The sequence below is a fragment of the Eubalaena glacialis genome, chromosome 17 (genome assembly GCF_028564815.1).
Source record: "Eubalaena glacialis isolate mEubGla1 chromosome 17, mEubGla1.1.hap2.+ XY, whole genome shotgun sequence".
In the NCBI taxonomy this organism is placed as follows: Eukaryota; Metazoa; Chordata; class Mammalia; order Artiodactyla; family Balaenidae; genus Eubalaena; species Eubalaena glacialis.
The window spans coordinates 61,016,493-61,043,914 of record NC_083732.1 but is presented as its reverse complement, the minus strand read 5'-3'; the positions used below and the strand labels follow the sequence as shown (position 1 = coordinate 61,043,914).

General features: G+C 41.3%; 1 protein-coding gene and 1 non-coding gene across 5 annotated transcripts in view; both read left to right on the top strand.

Moving 5' to 3' along the window:
* The first annotated feature begins 4,085 nt into the window (after positions 1-4,085).
* On the top strand, positions 4,086-4,192 carry LOC133077470 (U6 spliceosomal RNA). The gene has a single exon (XR_009697745.1). It is a non-coding gene; the product is annotated as a U6 spliceosomal RNA (small nuclear RNA).
* A 13,210-nt stretch (positions 4,193-17,402) lies between these two features.
* SYBU (syntabulin) overlaps positions 17,403-27,422 on the top strand; it is a 73,147-nt gene continuing 63,127 nt past the window's right edge. For 2 of the 4 annotated variants that reach the window (XM_061171334.1, XM_061171333.1), the window contains exons 1-2: positions 17,403-17,554; positions 19,298-19,502. In XM_061171334.1, the coding sequence (XP_061027317.1) occupies positions 17,531-17,554; positions 19,298-19,502 (229 nt within the window). In that variant the 5' untranslated portion in view covers positions 17,403-17,530. The remainder of the gene's footprint in view (positions 17,555-19,297; positions 19,503-27,422) is intronic. The other 2 variants (XM_061171331.1, XM_061171330.1) reach the window with 1 other exon arrangement.

Below are 27,422 nucleotides of genomic sequence, written 5' to 3'. Positions count from 1 at the left end.
TGAGCACAGATTAAAAAATAATAATGGCTAATGTTTTTGAACATTTGCTCTGTGCCAGACAGTGTTTTGTGTGGATTTTCCAGAGTTTCATGATGTGGGTATTGATGTAAGTACTAATGCTTCTCCCATTTTATAAATGAGGAAACAAAAATTCATTGAAAGAATGTAATTTGTCGAAAGTCACAGCTGAGCGGAAATTTTAATCCAGGCAGCCTAGATCCAAACACCATGCTCTTAACTTCTATGCTCTTTTCTATCTCACACCCTAAAGAAATGAGGGTGACAATGGTAAACTTGGGATGAGAAGCTAATTTGGGTTTGGGACAACAGTATTTCCAAGTAGACATCTCCAGGTGAGATTTGGAGATGAAAGACCTCAGCTTGGACAAACTGGAGATCTAAATTTTACAGTAAGGATTACAGAGAAATCAAAAGTTCTCAGGAGAAGAGCATACAGCCGAGGTACCAAAGATTGCAATTATTCCGTAGGTATTACTTCTTGGAGGTAATGACTTTTTAAGCAAGCATATTGGTATTTCATGTTATATGACCCTAGACCAGTGGTCTGTCACACACCTCTATTATAACAAAACTTCTGAGCATATACCCTTGGTATGTGTAACTTATTCAGCATTGTTTTCGCTTAGTAAGGTAGCTGATGAAGAGTTCATACTGGAGGAAGAGGCAACTGTATGATTTTCTGGTTTGCTTCTCCTTGCACTACCAGCATGAACTTCAGGCTGCAGTTCTTTGGCAGAGGACTTTTAAAAGCCATTTCTCCATTCTGTTGAGTTAAAACTATTCTATATTATCCGGGCTCATGTAAAACACACTCTGTTACAATGCACTGTGCATGAAAGAAGGGCACCACGGTCTAAACCCACATTATGGATCTCTCATTCTCACTGCATTTACATCGGTGGTACCAGACATCTGATTTAGGAGCTAAATTATGACACTGGTTTCATTCCATATATTAAATATATTTTTATTTGCAAATAATAAATATTTGTAAATAATTTTTATTTACAAATAAATATTTGTAAATATTTTTTTTTCAGAGGCTTGGCTTTATTTTTTTAAATTTATATTTATTTTTATTTATTTATTTATGGCTGTGTTGGGTCTTCGTTGCTGTGCGAGGGCTTTCTCTAGTTGCGGCAAGCGGAGGCCACTCTTCATCGCGGTGCGCGGGCCTCTCACTATCGCGGCCTCTCTTGTTGCGGAGCACAGGCTCCAGACGCGCAGGCTCAGTAGTTGTGGCTCACGGGCCTAGTTGCTCCGCGGCCTGTGGGATCTTCCTAGACCAGGGCTCGAACCCTTGTCCCCTGCATTAGCAGGCAGACTCTCAACCACTGCGCCACCAGGAAAGCCCTTGTAAATATTTTTTAATGTACAAATTGTCACTTAACCATTTCCTTTCCACACTCAGTAGTTTAACTGTTCTCTACCCCAACCAGGGAACTTCTCGGCCCTTCAAAGACAACTGACTTTGTCTTGACTTTCTCAGGACTCAGGAGGTGCTTCCTCAATACTCATATTCCAGTATGTGCTGAGTGGACAAGTCTGAGATCACTGTGTCTGTACACTAGATGGTGTACACACTTCTGTCCAAAACCCACTCAGCCATTCCCTCTCTGGATTTGAATCCTTGTAGATTTAGTTTCCTCATGCAATGTCTTCACCCCTGTTGTACCATTTTAGGTTTCCTTTTTTTTTTTTTTACTTTAGCTTCAACCTTCTCCTGTTTTTCTTATGGTTCTTGGGTTATGATATGGAGAATTTCATAGCATTTACAGAGTAAGCTACTTTCGATTTGTACGTGGACAGGTCTGTGTTCTCTGTATGTTTCCAGAATTTCCTTTCTGTATATTTCTTAACAAAGGAGTTCATATCTTTCCAACCTCCACCCACTATGGAATGAGGACCTCCCTTTTATATGTCAAAAGTAAAAGTAGTATCTGAGTCAGAATATATACCCAATAAATATTTGCTTAGTGAGAAATAATTTGGAGATTAGAGTCAAATGGTAATGTCAAAAATATTTATGAATCCTTGTCAAGTGAGTAGAAAATAGTGGTAATTAATGTGTGTTATTTATATTTATTTAGGTTATTAATTAATTAATAACCTATATTAATTCCTATATTTTCCTGTTATTAATTCCTATATTTTCATGTTAAATCACTTTATTGTTTTCTTTAACCTTGAATTAGAGGTTTTCTTCTGTTTGAACAGATAATACTCTTACAAACAAACAAACTGGCCACACTAGACTTGGAAATATATTCTCATTTGAGCCATAGAAAATAAACCTTAACACTGAAAAATGGTGAGTGTGAATATTAAAATATCAGACAACAGCTGGGAGCCCCAATTGGATTTTTTGAGATAAGACACGATACTAACAGAGTCAAGTACACAGTCCAGAAAGTTGGTGATACACTCATCTTTCCAACAGATATAAATAATGAGGTAGATGTTAAAATAACTTGTAACTTCTCACTATCATGCTGATGGAACCGATTCATTATAAATGTAAATGGGGGAAAAATATGAAAGAATTTACAGATAACTGTGGACCAACTTCCTTCCTAGCCTAACAAGAAAAAGGGCTTTTACGTTTGGATTTGGAAACAAAAAATATGGTTCTGGTTTTATTTTAAACTTCAAATCAATGTGGAAAAATGTCTTTCTCTATATTTCTTATTAAATAAATGAAGCCAAATGGATACTGCCAGAAGATGGTCCAGAATTCGGTATATTTTAGAGTCATTTCATGAGAACTGTTTGGCTAATTGACTAATTAGCTGCTTGATTCATAAACATTCAGGCTGATATAGAAGCAAAATTATTTTTTTGTCCTTTTTACCATGTAGCACTTATATTTTCACATGAAAAATGTACTTAGATCTTACCAATATAATTTTTAAAAAACTGACTTTGAGAAACAGCTTTGCTAAAACACCCACCTCTGTTTCTAAAGCTAATTAATAGTAAGTATATATGTTCCCTTTCTCATACTGACAGGTCACGAGTAGGACCCACAGAAGATCTATAAGAGTTAGAAGAGAGGGTAACTACTAAGTGAAAAACAGGAGTAGAAGGAAGAGCAGAATGGCTCTTAGTGTGGGGAGGTTAAAAAATGGCAGGCAGAGGTGAAGAGCTCTTTGCATCTGGCAATGGGGTTGTGGTTGGTAAAACTTATTGTTATCTGTGTACAAAGGAACAAATTCAAAATAGGCCACTGTGAGACACACTGCTGCCTTTGTTGACATTGTGGGCTCCTCATTGAAAAAGGACAATGTAAATAAACACGTAGGCAGTGAAATGCATCAAAGAGCTATCAGTTTTTAAAGTCTCTACCCCGTTACACTGGAGAACCTCAAACTGGCAATCATGACTAGAAGTCATGTCAGTGTCGGGACAAACAAAAGGCAGCAGATTGTCAAGTTGTTTGTTATTGCCTACACAACGGCCAAACTGGAAATTCCCTTGGCTAATTTTCTCTCATTGCCCAAATGGAAGTCCATCATGGAGTAGACTTGGGCAAGACTACTTTGCTGAAAGTACACATAAGGCTCACCCACATCATTGAGAAAGTTGTCAGGCATGATCTAATGTTCACTGTTTGGCAAACCCAGTACTTTTCCATCCTTATTAACAGGTCTGAAAACACAAGTGCTTGGTGACCATGAAATGATGTATACATTCTATGTGGGTAAGACTCCTTTGCCAAATGTTAAGTTATTGAGTTTAAAAGAGACCAAGCAGGTGAATACAGGGTTTGAAGAAAATATAATTCTTAACACAGGCTCAGAGCTTGGAGTGGAGATGTAAATAACAAGCATATTGGTTTAATGGGTATTAACTCTACTCTCCAAATGGAGAAGTCCCTGACCTGCTGAAGCAGGAAATGCCCTTCTGAGTTTCAATACCTTCGTCTTAGTCACCATTTAGAGAGCTAGCAGCTTTGAACACCTGTAAAACACTGGCTTTGCTGACCTTTTTGCCACACTTACCTCTCTTTATAACTTATATCAAACAGCCCCCATTTGTCTTCGTGAATTAAAAACTTTAGCAGAGTGCTCGCTTCAGCAGCACATATACTAAAATCGGAACGATACAGAGAAGATTAGCATGGCCCCTGCACAAGGATGACACGCAAATTCGGGAAGCGTTCCATATTTTTGAGGCGATATGGGGATATATGCATATGTATAGCTGATTCACTTTGTTATAAAGCAGAAACTAATACACCATTGTAAAGCAATTATACCCCAATAAAGATGTTAAAAAAAAAAAAACTTTAGCAGATTTTGTGGAAGACTGCTTAACAACACTGAAGAAAGCAGATGGAATGCACTGGTTAGAGCATAAAAACAGGGCAGACACAGCCCTCCTTCATAGATTCCCTGTGTGAGAGCCTCTGTTTAAAAGCTTGGTCACTGAGAAAATCATAAGTTCAGGCCTACAAGTGAGAATCCAGTGCTACCTGAAGATGTTAACTAGCAAAATTTGTCCTACACCTCTACTCATCATTGAGATGTTAGACCTACTCTCCAAATGGCATTGTCTTCCACTCAGTGATTTACTGGTGAATGCAGAAAGAAACCCCAAGCTAGTATCCTTCAGTAGGATCAGACAAAATGGGGGATAGTGTTGTGATGAAAAATTTTAGGGAAAGAGTCCTCATTTATAACAATGTTATTTAAAACTGTGTGTGTCACATTTTGGGGATATTCATAAAGAAGATGCATCCCAGTGTTTAAAATTATTGGATATAAATATAGGCCCAACCATGAGCATGCCTTAAAAGCATATGCAGTCAAAGAACTTGAAATGTTTATTAATCCTTTCACAGGGCTGCTGCAATAAAATCATGTGGCTGCTTCCCAGTTGGCCAGAGAATGGGACTGCTCACAGGTTTCAGGTTGAAAAGCCTCCCACAGCTCCCTAGGCAAGAAGTTTGGCAGTGGTGCTGAAAAACTACAAAGACATATTCTCCAATATTTATCATGTGATTTGTATTCCGCAGTCATTTCCAGTTTCAATGGCAACAGTGGAAGGGAACGGATGAAGTCAGGTTACAGGAATAGAATGCTTGAGACAGGGCTTGAATATCTAATGCACATTTCTATGGAAGGCCCAATGCCAGGAGCATATAACTGCAGACGTGCTGTCTAACTTTTCTTATTAAAACTCACCAGAACAAACAAATTACCCTTTGGCAAAAGACCATCAGAAAACCTCAGTTTTGAAGGAGAACCATCTTCCTTCTGATAAAAAAGAAACAGCATTTTGTGCTCAAACCCCCTCTGTAAATCACCATTATCTCTGCCTATGTTTATAAAGTATGGACAAGTGACTAGTCTGCAGTAAAGTGTAATAATAGAGCAAAATAAAATGAAGTGAGTATATTTCCTACCATTAAGCGTTGTTGTGTGTCCATTTAGTTTGTAATGTTTATAGAAATAGCAGCACTCTGTAGAAAAGGAATTCAAGGGATTCAACCAAGGGGAAAAAAAAGACTTGCTTGATTTTCACTTGAACATATTTCTTAATTATAAAGAAAAAAATACAGCATATGTCATATATTAATAAGTAGCATTCTTTTGTCATGTTTATTTTTCTGTGTTTTCATTCTTGCTTTCTTAAAATATAGCTTAAAGATAGAAATTGAAGTATTAATATTAAACAGATCATGTCATTATCCTGTAAGTGTTAAAATGATAATATTTTATTTTGTTATTTAAAAGTTGCCCAAAAGGATGCAGCATGGCTTAAATATTTGGGTGGAGTTCTTCATTCTACCTTTATTCTCCATGGCCATATAACAGTCTAAACCTTACTTAGGACCCCGTGCAAGGGCACAGAATGAAATTAAAAATCACACCTATTACTGCTACCAAGGCAAACTATTTAAATTTCTCCTAGTATTTACTGGAGTTCTTGGTACATAGCGAAGAAAGGCTCAGTGAATATTTGTTGAATAAATAAAATCACTTATTTATAAAACGTGTGGAATTCACAGGATAAGATTTACAGCCGTTATTGCATAATTAAAGGCCAAAAATGAAAACTAGAAGGTTCTTAGGTCTATGTTTATTCTCCATTTGCAATATTTCAATATAGTCCTTTTCTATGGAAATACTTCTGAATTTAGAACTCTGTGGAGAGAAATACTGACATCAGCAAAGGCAGGAAAAAAATAGTAATTTATTTATTTATTTTTTTTTTTTAAAGGGACGTGGTTATTTTAATTAATTAATTTATTTATTTTTGGCTGTGTTGGGTCTTCGTATCTGTGCGAGGGCTTTCTCTAGTTGCGGCAAGCGGAGGCCACTCTTCATCACGGTGTGCGGGCCTCTCACTATCGTGGCCTCTCTTGTTGCGGAGCACAGGCTCCAGACACGCACGCTCAGTAGTTGTGGCTCACGGGCCTAGTTGCTCCGTGGCATGTGGGATCTTCCCAAACCAGGGCTCGAAACTGTGTCCCCTGCATTAGCAGGCAGATTCTCAACCACTACGCCACCAGGGAAGCCCAAAAATAGTAATTTATATACAAAAAAAAACAGTTGTTTACCATGGGAGACATAAGCACACTGGTTTTAACAAATTCACACTTCTATATTTAATAACTGAAGCATTAGGAAATCAGCTGCTCTCAAGTGTATTTTAAAAGCATTTGTAATGTGGAGTTTTCTAATATTCTCTTCCCAAGTAACTATTATATTAAAAATCTTGCCGAGTTTCAAAATAGATCTGCTAAAATCTTATATTTATTTGAAAAGATTGCATTTTACCGAGTTTATTATAACAATAAAAATATAGCAATGCAACCATATGAATATTTAAAAATATAAACGCCACTGTCTTTTTAAAAAAATAAATCCTAATCTAGAATTGTTTTCTGTTTTAATAATAAAAGTCAAATAAGTGGTAGGGGAAAACAAGAGGTAAAACTATAAGAAAGAATCATGGGAGTACATTTGCAAAGAGAATTCTTTGAATTCTCACTTAAGAGAAGTGAGTTCATTAAAATAATGAAGCTAAGCCTAATATTTTATAATAAATAAGATGAAATGTATTTTCTATGGCAGAAGCTTTTCAAGTTATACCAGTTTGGAAGTCATTATTTCACTTGATCACTAAAAAATTCTTTTGAATTGCTCTTCAATTCATATAACAAACCCAAAAGCTAACACAGCTTCTATGTTTACCATATCTTTAATATGGCTTTATCTTGCCATAATACTATACACCCATATAGTTCCAGCAGAAAGCATTTCAAAACCAGAAATCATTCTCTTCTATTTCACACTCAAGGCTGGAGTAAATTGCATGCCTCTAACAAATCAGATTTTCCAGTGAATACATCTGGAGGGCAATAGAAACAGGATGGTGGTGATGGGAGGTAGAGGTTTGAGATTGGGAAGTGTTGTAAACAGAAGGAAAACCATTGGTGAAAGTCAAAGTTAGAATGCAACGATTAGATCATGCGAGATCTTGTAAGCCATAAGTTAGCGTATGAACTTTCTTGTAAGCCATAGGTTAGCGTATGAACTTTATCTTGAGGGCAATAGTGAGCATAGAAGGGTTTCAACTGGGGCCAGGGTAGGGGATGATCAGATTTGCACTTTAAAGACATCATTCTGGCTATGGTTTAAAAATGTACCAAAGGGACAAGTCTGTGCACAGGGTTAGAAATCCAGGCAGCAAGAAATTGTAGAAAAATGAACACATTTTAAAGATAATTAAGAGGTAGAACAGATGTGAGTTAGGTTCCAATTTGCTGTAAAGGTGACAGAGAGAGAAGAGTTGACAGTGTCCTGAGTCCGCACGAGGATGGCATTTATTAACTTAAGGAACACAAGAAAAAGATCAGCTTTTAGAGGAAGTATGATGAATTCAATTGGAATATAGTGAGTTTTGGACCCTGAGATATCCAGTTGGATTATGGGATACTTATGGAATAAAGATTTATAGAATTTATGGAAGATCTGCATATAAACAGTAATTGAAACAATTGAAAAGATATTACCCAGGGAGGGAAGGTAGGATGAAAACATAAGAAGGTCAGGGCTAGGCTGAGGAACACCAACATTTAAGAAATGGCCTAAAAGGATACTGGGTCAGTGGGAAAACACAGGAGGGCTGTGTTACAGAAGGAAATTTGGTTTCAAAAATGTGGGAGTGTTTATCATGCCAAAGACTGATGAGAGATCAAGCTTAAGATAAAAACTAGCCATTAGATTTAACCACATGGAAGTAATTTTTACTTTGGGAAAGAGCTGTTTGGTAGAATGGTGGGTACAGGTGCATGAGTGGAGTGGGTTGGGTGAAGGAGCAGGGAATGTGAGACCCAGGAATACAGACTGTTTTTTAGAAGTTCTATGAGGAATGGGGAGAAGCAACTGGGTAGTACTAGAAAGACAGAAGAGTTCAGAGAGTAACTTATTTCCTTGGGAAAGGTTTCAGCATGTTTAAATGCTGATGTGAAGTGTCTGATAGAAAAGTAGGTTAAAGTTATCTGAAAAAAGTATAATAGCTAATAATAACAGCTAACACTCACTGAATGCTCAATATATACTAGGCACTCTTCCAAGTTCTTCATGCTTAGTAACTCCTTTGATGCTCACAGGTAGGTACTGTGATTATTCCATTTTTCAGATAAGGAAATAGAAACCTGGGGAGTTCGAAGGACTAACTGATGGGATAACTTTGCTTAAGAGGTGGAAAAAAGTGGGATCCAAAGCCCAGATAAAGGAATTACCCTTGTACAGAAGAGGGACAACTTCCATTCTACAGGACCGGACATGGAAAGGATGGGATGGAGGTAGGTGAATTTATAGGTTTGGAGGCAGGAGACTGAGAGAATTCTCTTAATAGCTTCCATTTTGTCAGTCAGTCAGGAGAGAAGGGCATCTGCACAGCCTGAGATGAGGTGGTAGGCTGGTAGGTTTGAAATACAAAGAAAGTGTCAAATAGACCCTATAAAGAATAAGAGAGAATTTATGTTAACTAGGGAGCATAAAATGATTGCAGGCAGCCCTGAGACCCCACTGCAGTTAGAGGGCCAGTGCTAGCCATGTCATTCATTTTCAGGGTTGTGTGGTTTCCCCATGCTCAGTTTCAGGCCAGAGGAGAGGTAGTGCTGTTAAGACTATCCAAGAAGGATCCAGAAGTCTTGGTGTTTAGTCAACCATGGAGATCTAGAAGACCTCGGAGGTAAACCAAATGGGTCAGGGGTATGGGTAGGGCAGGGGAAGAGTAAGGCATATGGATCCGTTTGATAGGCACTTACTTGAACCTTCTTTAGAAGTAGAGTATAATCATACTTAATTAATCAGGTAGACAGGGAATGGATGGTGCCCAAAGATAAAAAGTAAAAAAAGTAGATCTTGGTGAAGGGGTATATGGGAACTCTGTACCCTCTGCTTAGTTTTTCTGTAAAGCTAAAACTGCTCAAAAAAATAATAATAAAGTCTATTAATTTCAAAAAATACACCTTGGAATATATAAGGTAGGGACTATCTGAATATGACTTTATCATATGACTGCATATGACTTATCTTGCTTGTCTACAGTGGCTTGGCAGGTAAAAAGAAGAAAGGAGCTTTGGACTATTGTCTTTCGGACCACAAAGCACATGCACATTATCCTATACCCACTGAATATTGATGCTATTCATTGGTATTCAGTTCTGTGTAACCTTAAACTATGAAAGTTTTCTGAAAGTGCTGAAAGTTTCAATAAAGGCACTACTAAGGTTTGTTATGAAAACTTTGTTGCAAACCAAAGAAACTACCTGTCAGAAGAGAAATTTACTAATGAGCCAACAGGTGGCAGTATAACATGGTGTTCTTGAATTTTTTAATAATAGAGCTAATTAACAATTAGGGCAGCAGAAGTCTCTCAAAGTGGAAAGAAGGTGGAGGGGGAAGGAGGACAAGGTGAGGCAGGGGAAGGGAGCAGAAAGGAGAAGAGAGGAGAGATCAAGAGAAAGGGATTCTGAAGGAGCCAAAATTATAATAGTATCTATTCATCCCTCAACATTTATCTCAAAACTCATCCCTGGAAATCTCAGACTCCAGTCTGATTCGGATGCTGGCAAGTCATGGTGTTAACACAATGAATAGTGTAACAGCTGATGGCCATACCCATATCTCTATTAGACTGTGAGATTCTTGAGGACAGGAAACAGTGTTCATCTTTGAATGCTCTCAAACCAGTGTCTAAGCCAGTGTCTGACTCAGAATAGGAACAAAACAAACATCGATGGATGAACGAATGTATGAATGAATGAATGATAGGTATCTGGCCATTTTTCATGCCATCTACTGTAACCTTTTCCATCTACCTTTGGGAAGAAAAGTCCTGTCAACTTCTTTTCTAATGAGAAATCATTTCTCACATTATATCATAAGTCATCTGGGGAAAATTTATTGTTTCCCTTTAATGACAGTTAAAATAAAAATCTTGGGACTTCCCTGGTGGCGCAGTGGTTGAGAATCTGCCTGCTAATGCAGGGGACACGGGTTCGAGCCCTGGTCTGGAAAGATCCCACATGCCGCGGAGCAACTAGGCCTGTGAGCCACAACTACTGAGCCTGCGCGTCTGGAGCCTGTGCTCCGCAACAAGAGAGGCCGTGGTAGTGAGAGGCCCGCGCACTGCGATGAAGAGTGGCCCCCGCCCGCCGCAACTGGAGAAAGCCCTCGCACAGAAACGAAGACCCAACACAGCCAGAAATAAATTAATTAATTAAAAATAAATAAATAAATAAAAAATAAAAATCTTTAGGATGAGGAGAATGCAAAACAAGCAAGCAGGTAGCAACAGTAGTGGTTGGAATGGTTTGGTCCTGAGGGAGAGAGGATATCTATTAAGCTCCAACCATGTGCCAGACATAAATGATAGACTTTGCATGTATTCTGTCTGATCTTAACAACAGTAGTATGAACTGATTACTGTTATTGGGCCCATTTTATGTGTGAGAAAATGAGGATCAGAGAAGTTAATTTGCCCAGAGACATTAACTGGTGCAACCTGACCTTTCTTCGTTCCTTCCTTCCTCCCTTCCTTCTTTTTTTTAACTAACATGTACTTATCACCTGCTGAGTCCTAGAGGGGCTAAACAACTTTTCTTCTAAGGTCACGCAGTCAGAAAGAGGCAAAGAAGGAGACAAATCTGGGCCTTCAGGACTTGAGAATCCATGTCCTTTATTAAACTACATTTTTCCATCACAGATCTCTTTGCAAACTTTGGGAACTTCATCTCACTTTCCTGCTCTCCCTTGAATTAACATCACATTATGGCGAGCCGGAAGCTGGGATTTTGAATAGAAAGGGACACAGTTGTTTTTCTATCAACTTCTGAATTGAGGTCATTTCTCCAGTCTGGAATTTGCTAATTCTCCCCCACCGGCAGCTCTTCCTGAAACTTTTGGCCAGTGCAGTTGACACCAGAGACCTGGGAAGCCATCCTTGTGCTCTGAGCTTCCAGCAGCAGCCCGAGCTGTTTGTCAACGAGCTGAGAGCCTCGTATCTCAGATTAGTGCCCAATCAGAAGACAAACAGAAGGTGAGTAACTTCATGGGAGAACAGTGGCTATGTATGCTAGCCATCCAGAAACAGCCAGATGAGATGGCATCAAAGGCCTAAAATGCCATATGTCACTTAGAATTGTATTCTCATTTTAATAGTGCTATTTTGATGCACAGTAGATAAGCCTGAAAGTAAATACACGAAAATGCTAACAGAAGGAATATGGATAATTGATGTTAGGGCAATGAGATGATGAGTAATATTTTTCTTCTAATTGCCAAAATTTTGACGATGTGGTTTTAGTACCTTTAAAAAGAAAATATTAAAGTTATCTTTTTTTAAAGCATTTTTTCTCTTTGATGAAACAGCGTTCTAGAAATAACTAGAAAGGACACATGGGCAGATGAAACAACATAAGCCAGATTCCCAAATTCTGGATTTATCTTCCTACAGATTTTTCTGCTCTGGATTTGAGAGGAGCTACAACTACATAGCAAGGGCTAAGCTTAATCAGTAGGTCACAAGATTTCTGGTAATAAAGGAAAATGGTTCATAGGAATGGCCTAGGAGGTGTAAATAAAGCAGAAATCAATAGTCTCCTCAGCTCCACAACTGCAGAGGTAATACCTCCACCCGCCACCAGCAGTGCAGCTGTCTAGTGCTTCCAGGTTTCCCCTGGGCTTCTGTAGCTGCCATCATAGTAGTTGGCCCCTAGGGGCGCTCTGCCCCATTTTTCAATAGTGCTCTTGTCCTTCCAGTAGACAATCTCAAAATCCTCCTTTCCCCCCAATCTAAAAGCAAAAATAAAGGCAGAATTATTGTTAAAAATTTGAAAGCATGTTTACTAGAAAATTGAATGGAAAATAAATGCAAATTCTTGGAAATAAATCATATAATGGAGAACAGATTCTTTTATCTTTATGTAACTCAAATCTTGCCGCAGATCTGCCTCCTGAGAACCCAGATTATAAATTTTGATCTGAGCCTAGACTGTGGGATGCTGAATGAATCCCTCAGAGCCTCTAACCTGAGGTACCAGTTCTACCCCTGCCAAGTCTGAGGAGAATCTCAGCCTTCACTCCTCATCCCTCTAGGAGGCTAGCTACCCCACTGGGTTCAGGTAGCTTTCAGAGGCCCTGTCCTTCTCATACCTTATGGTCTCTTGGTCTCCTGGGAAAGGAAGGTGCTTTTCTCTCAGGTCCAGAATTCAGCCTCTGGATTTAGGCCTTCCTATGTTGACCTTACAGATAACTAACTTCCTTTGCCTTTTCTGTAAGTCTGTAGATCCACACATCTCCCTGTCTTGTCCCATCATTTGAATCATCTCATTAGATAAATGTCAAGGCTTGGTTTCTCCTATCTGGATGGCAACCTTTACACTCATACTTTTCAGAGCATCTTGATTTAATCATTCCAATCTACTGTCCCAAGAAGTAAACACTGACTTGTCCATCCATGTTTCCCCAGTTTGCTCAATACAATCACCATACCTGTGTCTTTGGCTAATATCTTCCCCTATTCTCACAAATGGACAAAAGGCCACAAACAGCAGACGGCTTTGGGGAAGATTACCTCATGTCTCCTCCCCATTAGGCAAGCAGAAGACTGTATCCTTACCATCCTTCAGAGACCCCAACCCCCAACCTCTATCTCCTCACCTGGTCTCTCCCTTCATTCCTGTTCTTCGTCTGAGAGATATCTCTGACTGAAAACTCATTGGCAGAGCAGAGATAATTGACATACTCTGAACCCAACAAAGGTTCAAGCTAGCCTTGCCTCAGTTACCCACTCTCCTGTCTGCCTCAGGTACTCTCTGGACCTCCTCCTGAGGGAGTGATCCTGCAGAATTCTACCCATTACAGTTTTACAACGTCAAAATCCCTTAACCATATAGTAACAACAACACATACAATGAGAGGAGAGTGGATCACTCACACTTGCTCTTACGGGAAAACGGGCAGCTCTCTCCCTGGTAAGAAAAATATGGGTCTCCACCCCACCACAAAAAAAAAAAAAAAAAATCCCAGGATGCCCCAGAATGCAGCTTCTTTTCTTCATGACGTGTTGTAAAGCACGTCAGCTGCTGCTTGTTGCTGTGAGGATCACCCAACATCGGGTCACTGAGACAGACGGCAGCCCTGGCTCGCACGGCTGATAGGATTAGGAGCTGGGGCTTTGTCAGCCCTGACTGAGTCTGGGAGAGACCCCAGCATACACAGGTGAGCTGAGAGGAAGAGCGGATATGGGGGATGGGGAGGTATCTTGGTTAAATGGTGCAGACCTTTTCTCTTCGGCAGTGCGTGTGTATTGTCTTTTCTGTGAAGTTTGCAGTCTGGGGGGTTCCTATCAAGAAAAACGTGTCCTTTATGACTTATCTGGTTTCAGGGATTGACAGCATACGCCTCACAAGATTTTTGTGAGGCTCAAATAAGATTATACATGTGAAAGGGCTCTGAAAATATAAAGTTGTGTGCAAACGAAAGGTATGAATCACTTAATTACAAATTTCACATAGGCAAAGAATCAAATAATTTATCCCAAATTCGGGGCCATAATTACATAAAAACATCCCTTTTCTCCCAGCCTACAATACCCTATCTCCCCTGTTCTTCCCAGGTCTGGGCAGGGATATTATTTATAATCTTGAAGGGTTCCAGCCTTCTGAATTAGTTATTTTCTAAAAAAAGAAGCATTACATTCATTTCTAGAGGAAAAGCCACAAAATTACAAGACCAGAGAATATTTTAAAGCAGATAAAAGATGACTATAATATACTGTATTAGATTATATCTCTTTGATGGTATAATGCAAACGTAATAAGACACTTAATGACGTGAGAAACACTTGAATGAAATTAAAGGCAAGATAGATATTAGCATTTGTAAAACTTGCCTTTTAGAACAGCATAAAAACAGGCTTGGGTTCCAAAAGTACAGAGCTAAAAGGCATTTGAACACTAAATCATCAGCCTTTCCCTCAGCAGGTTGCTATGGTGACAACAGGGCTACATACAGCACGGCCTCTCACTGCCTGCACTTCTGCAGTAAAGGCTTTCACTTAACACATGTTGGATTTTTTTAAGGCACACACCCCATCATCAAATACAAAGAAATACTGGAGGCAGCTTTATCTGAGTCATTTTCTAAACAGAAGTTGTGTCTGTGTTCTTTATCCTGTACTGATGGGCCCTTTAGGGTGTTAGAAAATTCACTCATTCATGCATTCATTCATTTGACTGTCATATATTGAGTGTCTACTGTGTCAGGACCTGTACTAGGCACTCCCTACATCCCTGGTGAAGATAGACAAATAAGTAGGGGATTCTGATACAAGATCATAACAGCTCTCCTGGGGTGAATTAAATACAGGTGTCCTGGAAGTATGTAAGGACTGATCTTCTTGGGGGATCAGGGGACATTTCCTGGAGGAAGCTGTTTCTAAAATGAAACTTAATGTATCTTTAGGAGTTGAGGAGGATGCGTGGGTGGGGTGCAAGAAACGCTCTAGACAAAGGGACCAGAGTGTGCAACAGTCTAGAGGAAAAAGAGAACACGGTACTTCCTGAGAACTGCAATTGCTAGAGTTCAAGGGGTATCCATTTGTATGTGGAGGGAGAGTGGCGGGGGCGATGGATTGGGGGTGGGTAGGGGTGGTGAGGGAGGGAGGATCAGAGAAGGGCAGTGTCAAGAAATGAGATGGGAGAGATACACAAAGCCAGATCATGAAAGGCATTTGTGCCACATTAAGGAGTTTGAATATTACTTGGAGGACAACCGAGAAATCATTAATGAGTTTTAATGAAGAAGCATGGCTAGATTTGGCCTCGTGGAAAAATTGCAAAACTGGCGAGAAAGGAATAAGAGGCAAGATTGGAAGCAAGACAACTTTAGTTAGACCGCTCTTGCAATAATCCAGGATGTTTGTGGTTTAGGCTCTAAGTGAAGATAATGCAGTCAAACAGAGGCCAGAAGTAATCCGATTCAAGACATTATTTCTAGGGTAGGGTGGAGATCATTCACGCTTTCTGCTATGCGGGGCCACATGAGGGAGAAGAAGTCAAGAATGACTCTGAGGTTCTGACTTGGACAGCGCCGTGGAGGGTGTTTCTGCTGTTAGGTCCCCAGATTTAATTCTCAGGAGGGACCTCAGAAGCACCTTAACAGTTTGACGTTAACAGTTCGAGCCTATCTCACAGTCTATGTCCTCAGGCTCATAATTTTGGAAATATTAGACTGTAGGAATCATCCTGGAACATCACTTTCCTGAAGTCCGTATCTGAGACAGCTGTAGGTGTACAAGTATGAATTAATCAGCTCTTCCCACAAAATAAAGGATCCTAAGATTATCAACTTCACTTAACAAATCTAAGTAGATTGAAAAGACATGAAGATGTGTGGAATAAAACTTCTTTACGGGTATACAGGAGGCAAATTGCTTTCACTAATCCTCTGATTTCAGGCGCTTTCTAGACTCACACTGTACATTCCTAGATTTGAAAGTTGAGGACTCAGAAAAATGCTTTTCGGAGGGCAGACAAATGAGATGGTGGAGGTTCAGATATCATTTTCAAGGTTCATAGTCCTTCCCTGTGGAACACTGGGTGTAACGATCAGGCCGTTCCCCCTCCACATTGCTACTTAGAATGTTCTCCAATTCTGAAATAAAGGGCATCTAAATTATTATACATGTAGAGTTGCATTATCAGATGAAACTTCAGTAATAAGTGTAATAAATCAAGGCCCATGACCCAAATGATGGATGATCCCTATTCCACGTCCTCAGCTGAACAGGTTTTTGAGCTATTTTGAACAAATCTGTCTGCCTCAAATGCTTTTTCTGTCTGTCACGTAAGAGGATTCAGCAAATATTGAACGGAAGAGCTGGACGTGACTTGACTGCCCTTTGGAAAGTTCTCTTCAATCAGCTGGGTATAGCTGTTTTTTTGTTTTCCTCATCTAATCCTCCTAGCTATCCTTGACGTAGGTATTATTATTATTATCTCTCAAATTTAACGAGGATAAACTTGAAGTTCAGAGAGGTCAAGAACTTTAGGCACATAGGCACTTCGCTAGAAGGGAGTGGAGTGCTTGCCTTGAACGGGTTTTCTGAGTTCAAGTGCGGTGTCCCCAAAGCAGCGTGCCTCGTACTCATTCCCGGGCGTCTGTGGGCCAGAGCTGGAGAAAAAGGCTTTCTCGCCCTAAGCAGCCTGGCTTCCCAAGCCCGCGGGAACTGGCCTCTTCGTTCTGTCCCTGCGGTGCTGCGCTGCCATCGCCAGGCCCTTCGGATGCAAATCCCCCAAGGAGAATCGCAGCCTTTGAGATTCCGGAGCCCAGACGCTGTGTCAGTCGTGCAGCTTTCGCTTGGCTGGGGTCCGGGTGGAGGGGGACCGCCCCGTCTCTCTCCTGCGAGGTAATTGTGTGGGGAGCTGTAAGTTGACTTAAAACCGAGAAGGCAGGGAGCAGCCGCGAGGCAAAAACTTTCCCTTTCTACAGTTTGGCTCTCAGTGATGTCACAGCTTTTCTGGGTTCTCCTCTGCGACGTGCACCCCCTTCGAACCCGATACCAGGTGCCAAAAAGGGGGTGTTGGGCGTCACCCTGCTGGAGATGCTCCAAGCCTCCGCAAGCCCTCCCCGGGTCGGGCTCGGCAGACAAGGAGGGTCGCGCGGAACTGGTGGGCAGGGCCCGCGGCAAAGTCGGGCGGGCGGGGCGCGCCGAGGCGCCTCCCAGGGGGCAGGCAGGTGAGGGAGGTCGGGGGAGGGGGCGGGAGCCGCGGTGGCACCACGTGTCCGGCTGGGGCGGGGCGGCCGGGCGTGCCCTCGGGGCCCTGCGCGAACTGCCGCAGCGGTGGCGGCGCGTCGGCCCCGCAGCAGCCGCGGGCCGCAGAGCGCGCCGGCTCAGCGCAGTCTCCTCGCCCTGGAGCCCGCAGGTGCCTCCTCCTGGACGGCGGCAGAGGCGGCGCGAGGAGCCGGCGGGCGGCAGCGCGATGGGACCCCTTCGGGAGACCAAGGTAAGGAGGGCACGTCTTGCGGGCGCGGATGGCAGTGTCCGCGAGCGCCGGAGGGACAGGAGTGGTGGCCACTGCGGGGAAGGAAGTCAGGTGAGAGCTGGAAGGGTGACGTTTAGAGTTGTGGTAAACGGGGGCAAGGAGGTGGTGGGCACGATGAGCAGGCAGGAGACAGTTGCTCAGGTGATGAGACCTGGGAGATGGGGAGGTGACACTGTGTTTGGAGGGTTGACCCGAGGATTAAAAAGATTGACTCTGAATGGTTAATCCCATCCCCTGAAATTGGAGATTTGGGATCTAGCTCTCAGTCGATGTCCTCTGTGCGTGATGCGGATAAAAAAGGATTTGATGTATTGGGGACTGAGAAATAAGGACGCCAGCATTGGTTCAGGGTCTGCCTTGTGCCGAGCGGAGTGGCTGACGGGTGATACCTGCTGGGTGACTGATGTGCAGAACAAACCCCGAGGCTGGGTGCGGCTTTCTCCCCTGGATAGGGTGGATGCCTGAGCGACCGCGGGACTTACCCGCGGCTGGGGCTTTCCCTTCAATTCCTGCACTGTGAGGGCCTCCCAGAGGTGTTTGCTTTGGCAGCGACCCTTCCTGGTAAGCCGCGTGGAAATAAGCAGGAGGTCGTGTTTCCAAATAGTGTCTGTTACCTAATCCAAAGCCCTTTTTCAATTGCAGAGGTTGGAGTGAGCAGTGGGCTTTTTTGCAAAGAGCTCCTCCTAGGAGTCCGTTTTAATAAGGAAGGGTGGTGGTGACCCCGAAAAGCACTGGACTGACTGCAGGCCCGTTCTGCTTCTAGATGATGTGCAGCAGTTTGGCTAAGCGTCTTTGCCTCTTTTAGTCTCAGTTTCCTCATCTGTAAATAGGGACACAAATTAGTGTCCTCCCTATGGCCTCGGTTGTAAAGATTAAACAAGATAATGGTTGGGAAAGCACTTTAAAAATTGAAAAATATTGCTAAAATACTGCTTTTTAGGCATTTTTAACGCCAAGGAAGGCACGGCCCTCTGCATTTAATTCTGTGTTTTGAAGGAGAGAGAGAGAAAAATCACTTCATATGGGTGACCTGTAAGGAAAACAAAAGCTAAACATGATGTAAAAGGTGGAGCCATCTTACCGGGTATTGGATTTTTGTTTGCTTTTCTGTTGGCAACAAGCCTTGTGTACCAGGATATTAATGAATAATTAAAATCCTGGCCGGAAGAGAGGGGATTTGAAAGATCAGGCTGCATGATCTATCAGGAAAGAATTGTTTCAGGTATAGGGGTCTACTTTGTGAGGAGACAGGAAAACAGAAGTGAAAGTATCACAGCTAATTCAGGGAAAGCAAGATGGAAGTCTGGAGGAAATCAAGTAATAAGCCAGAGTGTGCTGTGAGTTATAAAGAGCCTTTGAGAGAGCAGAAAGCTTAAATGTGATAGGAAAAGCCAGAATGGGAAGGTGAGTTAGGAACTGCATGAGAGAATGGAATAGCCTTTCTACTAGCAGCTGGAAGTGTGCCCGTGTGTGTGTGTGTGTGTGTATGTACATCCGTGCTGGAGTGTGTGCACTTAAGTAAATTAGAAGGCTTAGCTGAGTAGAAGAGTTCTGGAGCTCATTTTAGCTACTGAAACAAGGACTACTCTGTGAAGATTCAATATTCAGAAATGTGGCTTCTTAGAAACTGAGCCCAGAAGCAGACTGGAGTTCAGAGGGGGCAACAAATGTTCTTTTGTTTTATTTCTGATGTCCAATTTGGAGAAGGAGCAGAGAGTGCAGCATCATGAGAAGGAGATTTCCCGAAGCCGGATCCCCCGTTTGATTCTTCGGCCCCATCTGCCTCGGCAACAGCACCAAGTGTCCCCAGCCTCTGAGTCTCCCTTCTCGGAGGAAGAGAGCAGAGAGTTCAACCCCAGCGGCTCTGGGCGCTCAGCGAGGACCATTAGCAGCAACAGCTTCTGCTCAGGTACAGTACCCGCGGGAATGAAGGCAGGAAGTGTGTACATTGCCCGGCATTGTAAATGCGTCTGGAGCGGGCCCCTTAGAGTCTAGGACGGGACGTTAGTTATTAGGATGAATGATACGAGGTTGCATCTTTTTGGCTGTTTTGACCTACGAACACAGCAGTTTCAAGTGGTTCAACCTAATGAAATGTCATACCTGTTTTTATATGTTATTCTAGTTGATAATTTACTATGTGAAATCTAACTCCTTGCTTCTATGACTGTTTGTAAAATGTATTCCTTCGTTACATCTGGAAAAAGTAGCTTACATTTTATACTAGCAATCTTTGTAAGCCTGTGTACTTCTGCTAATGGAATCCTCAAAGATAAAGCAAGTCCTAATGAATGAGGTCAGGATCAAGGTGGTTTATTTCCCAGGACCAGCCTGACCTTGTATATTAGAGGGAAAGAGCACAGGCTTTGTAACCTTACAGGCCTGGGCTGGAATCCCTGGCCTTTCTACCCCTTACAAGCTGTGTGACCTTGGGCAAGTCGCTTAATCTCCTTAAGCCTCAGTAGTTACATCCATAAAATGGGATGATAATACCTACCTTGTAGAGTAGCCGAGAGGTTGAGAGAGACCACGTACCTAAGTATATTCCTAGTGCAGGTCCTGGCCTGTAGAGGTGCTTAATAAATGATGTTTCTTAATACAAAGAACATATGTCAGTTTCGATACATGTTTGAGGAAGTTTCCTTAGAGTTGTGAGTATATTTGGTAAAGGCATAAATCTCTTCCTGGAGGTGCCACCGTTACCTCTTGACAAAGCCTATTATACAAATTGAAGCACATGACTTAGAAGGACTTGTATTCTTTGAGAAGTATTAGGAATTTGGGTAAAATTTAAAGGAGTGACTGTCTTATGATTCATGAAGAATGTTTCACAGAGGATAATTTTTAGAATTTATCTAGGGAAAATGTAATTTGAAGGTTAACACATGCATGAAAAGGAACATGAATCAAGGTGCTATGATTAATGCCCTAATTTAGCAGGATACAATATTCCATTGTATTTAGTATTGGTGATTACATTTTCAGGGATTTTAAAAGTGTAGCTTTAGATTTATTATATATTTTCACAAAATAATTCCACCCAATGCATAAGTTGTATATTAGAAATACTGTGCTGCTTATTTTTATATTTTTTTCTCTACAATGCTTCAGATTCTCTACTTGGTTTTAAAAAAATTCTATCGAAGTATTATATTTTAAAACATGTTGCTGAATCCAGTGTAAAATGGAAACCCACTGATGGTTTGCTTGACACTCTCCCAGGAAGAAAAAAAAAGGAAAACTGCTGGAGCAGTTAAGATTCCTAGAACCTAGAGTCGTTTTTGCAGAATGTAATGCTGTTTACTTTCACTCCATTTTGGAGTTCAGGAATCACTCTGGTTGAATGTGGATGAACCCAGGGGAATATCATTTCACACTGACACGGCTTTGTTTACATAACTCAATTCCACATTTATTCCTGAAATTCTCTCCACATAATCATTCCCTCTCTGACTGACTTCACGGTGAGCAGTGTTACCAGCAAAAAAGAAAAAGTTGGTCAAAACAAAAGAAAAATCCCCAAATAGATCTTAGAAAATATATTTGGCAAACAAATAAAATTGTTAATTTTGGCCATGAATCATTCTTTCCAAGACCTATTTCCTGGATCAACCCTCCTTCCCAGGAGACCTGTCTCCCACTAAGGCCATAATGCTGTACATGAAAACTGAAAGTAGATATTGATCCTTCTGCCATTAACTAGTTGAGAATGGAGTGGGAGAAGCATCAATGATGGGTGTCTATAAACCTACCTTTCGATCTTTAGCCTTGAATGCTGCCTCCAGATAGGACTCCCTCTGTTCCTGGGTCTCATCTTCCTGCTTGGCTATTCCCCAAGGTTTGGGTTGATGCCTTTTCGTTCTTTGCTTTCCTTTCCTAAGAGCCCTGGTAAAGCCCCGTGACGGCTTTTGCGTGCTGTGCTGACTAAAATTGACAGGAGCAAGGTCTTTTGGGGGCATGTTAATGATGCTTTAGGAGGTCAGTTGGTGGATGGGAAATAAATGGTTTTAGTACTACGGGGAGTATTAAAGCTGCAGGCAGTGAGGTAGAGACTGTAAAACATGTCCAACCAGCAGGGGGAAATAGCTCGTTTTAGTCCAGCCACTTCAACACTGAAGCTGCAATACATGTTGGTTATCATGGCAGTTAGGTCAGAGACCAAGGTACATGCAAATCTTAAAACTACCATCCTCTGCTAGAATGAAACTCAGATAATTTAGAGATGTCTGTTGCTGCTGTAACTTCATAACCTTACTGTGATTGTTGTGCATTATTTTGTTTTCTTTATAAATCATCACATTCACTAATGTGAAAGAGGGCATGAAGAGTTAGAGGGGTTCTTACAGTCTGATAGTGAAATTAGAGGCAAAGATGTTACTCAAACACAGTGCAATTTAATTTGAAAATTACAGTTTTAAAACTGCAAACTGGAGTCTTTCCCTAAATCTGTATCAAAGGCTGCATTAATTGTGAAGAGCATCAAATGTCCTAAGATATTCAGTTTTTAAAAGAAGGATAATTCATTGAGTTTACATAAAGTTAACTTTACTTATCATAAAGGACTATCCTTCATTTTGAGAGACTGGCTTTCCTATCATTTGTATTATAACAAAAAAATCCAAATAGTGGTTGGAGTTGTACTTCAGCAAAATAAATGACAACTCTATGTTGAAATGTCCTCCACCCTCACCCTCATGTTTTTCCTTTAATTTTTACTGGTCTGTGAAATTAAAAGCCCGGATGCTATTTTCAGAGTGACCTGTCCGTTTTTTTACCTCCTTTTCCTTCCCTCCCTCCACTGCCTTCTCCCTTTCCTTCCCCCGGGAGCCTTGAGAGGAACATTTAATGATTTGATATTCTATGTGCTAATTTGTATGTTGTCTCTATCTCATTTCAGAGGGAAGAAGCTGTATGTGACCTTTTGCAATTCGTTGAGGGCGTGTCCCCAGAGCTTTTCTTTTAATAGCTTCTTATTAGCAGAATTTCTCTGAAGAGTTGCATGTGTTTTGTGCATTTCATCAGCATGTGTCATTTTGCACTTGGACGTCATTCTCCTGTTAAAAGAGTCTATTCCTTACAACTTGTACTGCTCTTAGTCACTATGACCTCAGGTGGGCACAGTTAAGCTTATATTGTATTGGAGACCAAGCCCTATTTTGTGTGCATGGCAAGGAGAACATTGTACGTTCTTAATGAATGTTAACTAATGCTTTCTTAGAAAAAGAAAAAGAATACATAAGGAAGTACAGTTAATAGTAAGTTAATAGAAAAAAACAGACAAACCCTGCTTTCATGTCCTCTCTTTCATTTTTAGTCAGTTTTTTTTTTAACCAATATTTTGGCATCAAATCACCCTATCTTCCTTCCCTCTCACTCCCCCTCCCCGTGTTTCCTGTTTTAACATGCCCACGAGAAGTGATAAAACCCCTATTTGTGATTTGTGTTCTGGGTGTGGCCCATTGAATCTAGGCCTCTGTGCATTTTTCTCCCCGTTTTTTGTTGGTAGTGAATTGTGTTTACGTGTTTGTCATTGTGCCACAACTCCAGCCTCTATTAGAAAAGCTAATGACCTGGGCAAGTCAGTCACATACAGCGGTCACCTGAAGTGGTTAGCAGCATGACATACATTTCTCTTTGCTCAGATGAGGCAATAATTACCCCTTAGAACTAAGAGGCAGATGGATCGCTGGGTTTTAGGCTAGTTCTCCTTGGGGTGCCTTGTAAACATGGCAGGTGGGGGAAATGATGCATATAGCGCACTGATGGTTTTATGGGAGACCAGTGATTTCCCTGAGTTATATCCATGTTTCTAATGTGCACGCACATGCACAGTCAAGTTTATGACTTAACCCATTAAGAAACATGTACCAGATCAATCAACTGAACAGACAGAATCCAAGATTCTTCGCAGTCTAATCCTGAGTAGGGTGTTTGCAGAAAGTACTTTGGTGGTTACAGTGGCCGAGGAGGAATCCTTCTTTGAGTGCCAGTGACCTAGAGGTAATCATTGTTGCTGTTTGTGGGAAGAACAATTAATGGCAAATTATAACCTGACTAGTGCCCTGCCGCGGCATGACAATGCCTCCAAAAATTTGCCTGGCCTTGCCAAACAGAAATATTTCTGCTATGCTTTTGTCCAGTTGAGGAAACTTGGCATCTGGATAGAGTAAGCCTTTGAACATAATGATCAGAATTGAGATGAACTGATTGGAGTGAGCTGCAATACTGAATTACACTATAAGGGAATGACTGCCAACATGCTGTGAAGAAAAAAAACAAAAACCCTAAGAATTTAGTATCATTTTAATGAGCATGGGACCTAGGCACTGTTGCATAATATATATTTCAAGTGCTTAGCTGCCTCAGTGTCAGAAATAAGTACCCAATGACACAGGTTACAAATGAAGGGCACACGGACAATGTTTCTTTGAGGATGTGGTAACTGCAATCAGGGGGACAAGAGCAAAATTTTTGACATTTAATGAAAAAATTACTTAGCAATGGGAACAGTAAAAGATAATCATGTTGGCATTGGACCATGCCTCAGAGCAAATCATGGTACTTAACGTGAAAATCTTTTATGTTGTACAATACTCATGTTTATGACATTGTTTCTCAATTTCCGAGAAATTTTGTTTGTCTGCTTTTGAATCCCCAGGAAAACGTGTTTAAAATGCAGATGCCTTGGCACCACCCGAGCCTATTATCTCAGGATGGGAGGGCCCAGGAATCCGTATCTTATAGGCTTTCTGGATGACTCTTATGCCTGCTGAAGTCTGAGCCTCATGCTTTGTGTTCTGTATGTGTTTGGGGATTTTTGTATGAGGGATGGAAGGGGTATGCCCCAGTGGCATCCCAAGATGAACAAGGATCAAAGATGGCAGAAGTGGTGGCCAGCCAAGCTGTTTAAACCCATAGCCTGAGGCAAGGAAAATGCTTCCACATTCCCTGGAAATTATAGCTTCTCACTCTATATTTACAATTCCCATGTCATTAGTCTTAGCAATAATATTATTTATGTCTACATAATGGGTTTAACTTGTGTTCAAGTGGTAGAAAAGCAAAAGGGAGGAGAAAGCATTTCCTTCCTTTATTTTCCTATGGAATCCTCTCTCTGGATTTACTATCTCTAGCCATACTTCTAATTCTTTTTCATTTAGTTACTTTGGTATGAGGATTATCTGGGGTACACTGAAAGCAGGTGTCCTGGGTACAACATGAATGTACCTGAACACCCAGTAGGTATACTGAGAGAGATGGAAAAAAGAGAAACTGAGGCCTGGGAGTAGCAGGACATTCAGCTTCTTGCAAATGTCCACAAAAATGTATTACCCAATAAGCATCTATTCAGTGCCTGCTAAGGATCAGGCTAAGGCTACAAAGATGAATAAAACACAGGGATTGGAAAAATCATTTATTTTACTGCCTTAACCCTGACACCAAAATAAATGGGATGACACATTTTTGGATGTGTTTCCCACACAACTGACTTTATCTCACTGATTTTGTGTCTGGTCCCTTTTACCCACGCCCACTCCACACATACTCCTTCCTTGTCATTTGAGTTTGTTGCTCCGTTTATTATCTGCATTGGCCTCTCACATTTCATAAGCCCAAGGGTTGAAAGAAGTAGCATTCATTAGTGTGGTGTAGTAGATAAACATGAGCCTTGGCATCAGCAGACCTGAGTTAAAAGCATGAAATGAGATCAGAAAGGTGGGCAGGGCCAGGTCAGGAACGGCTTTGTTTGCTGTGTGAAAAACTTGACCCCTGAGATCCAGGGTCTATACAGGAACTGGACCAGTAATGTAAAGAGTGAGGCCACCTGGATAGATGACAATAGAATTGGAGTCTAGAACTGGACAGTGTGTGCCCCTTCTAACAATATTCAGAATTTTTAAAATTCAGCTTTTTTTTTTTCTTACTATCTGGGCCAAATAGCACGCATAAGTAGTTGGATATGGCTCACGGGCTGCCATTTTGCAATTGCTAAACATCTTCCAGAACCAGTGAAGGGTTTTCAGCAGGGAAGCGTTGTCTGGTTTATGACTAGGTTTATAATTTAGAAAAATCTTTCTAATTACATGTTGGAGAGCGGATAGGAGGAAACAGGGAATGACGGGGAGGAGCCTGCCTGGTCTGAAGGCCATTGTGGTGACAGTCTAAGTGAAAAATGATAAAATAATATGTGTGAGGGTTGGCCCCAGAACATACGTGTCTGAATCACCAATTACAAGTGGAATGGTATCTAAATTTCCACTGGATGAACCCAAATGGAGGAGCAGGACTGGGGAGAAGGATGAGTCTGGTGAATGAGCTCAGATTAGGCTTTGTTGCATTTGAGATAAAGGTCTGGAGCTGTGAAGAGAAGTCAGAGATGTTGGTAGCTGAAGTGAAGGGACTTGATGATACAGGTTGCCCCACTATCTTAACGTAGAACATCCTGGGAAACCTTTTGTAAGCAGAAATGGCACAGAGCGAAGAAGCAGTCACCTTAGGACACGTCTTGCTAACGGATGCCCAAAATAAGGTAAAGCAGAGACGCAACAGACACAGTTCAAAGCTCTGGCAGCTTGATGCTGAGATGCAGAGTGTAGTTCCTGGAGGACCAGCTCTGCGGCCATGCTCACTGCTCGGGCTGCACGCTACCTCTACAACAGATCAATACAAAACAGATGCTGAATGCTATTTTCGATATTTGCGTTTTTTCATAAAAGCAAACGTTCTCTTCAGATTTCTTTCGGTTATCGAAAACAATGTGAATGTAGGTCTTTCCTGAAAGTGAAAAGCAAACTTTTTTTGTAAAGCAAACTTTCTAAATATGGGGGATGGCTGTTATTACCAAAGGGGAGAACACGGAGGAAGAAGGTTAGAGGACCCTGGCTAGAACTCTGAGATAAAACGAGAGGACGCAGAAAAAGGACACCGAGGCATCTGAGAACAAGCAATAGAGGGGGAGGAGGTGAGCCAGGAGTGACCGTGTCTCCAATCCCAAAGGACAAGCGCGTTCCCAGAAGAAAGCAGCCAACAGGTTCAGATGTCGGTCGCAGCAAGAGTAAGTAAGGTGTGTATGTAAAAGTGCTCAAGGATGAGACCACTAGGTTATCAGGGATCTTAGGCAGAAACAGTCCCAGAAAACTGTGGGGATGGACTCCAGATTGCACCAGGCTGAGATGTGAATGGGAGGTACAAAATAGGGTGTAGACAACCTTTTTTAAAAGCTTAACAGGGATGGGAAAGAGAAAATAGAATAAAAACAAGTGTTGCATTTAAAGCAAAGATAGGGTGTTTATCAAAGCACAGACATTTTGATAAAGTTTTTAGGCTGAGGGAAAATAGACAAGAAAAAAGAGAGAGAGAGATTGAAAATAGTAGAGAAGTGATAACTTTGTAATAAGACCAAGGTAGACCAAGAAAGACACATATGGGAAGAAAAGAAAGGCCTGAGGTGAATATAGGTAAGTTTCTTCATAGGTCAGGGTAGGTAGCTGAAGGGTACATTTCACAGTCTAGGTTAGGTGCTGCTTCTTTATGCTTCCTCTATCAGACCACATGACCTGGTTTGAAATTTTCATATTTAGTTACCTGACTCTCCAGTAGACTGTAAGCTCCATGAAGGCAGGAACACTATAGTTCCTTGCACTATACCTGACACACAGCGGTTTTTAATGAGTATTTATTGGAATTTGGTAGAAGGTATAATTAGGAGAACAGGACAAGTGAAATATTTTCATTCAGTTAATGCATCGAGAGCAGGATACTTAGTTGCTGGGGAAGTAAAACAACTAGAAAGGTACCCAGTACTCAATGTAATAGGTTTATTCAGTGA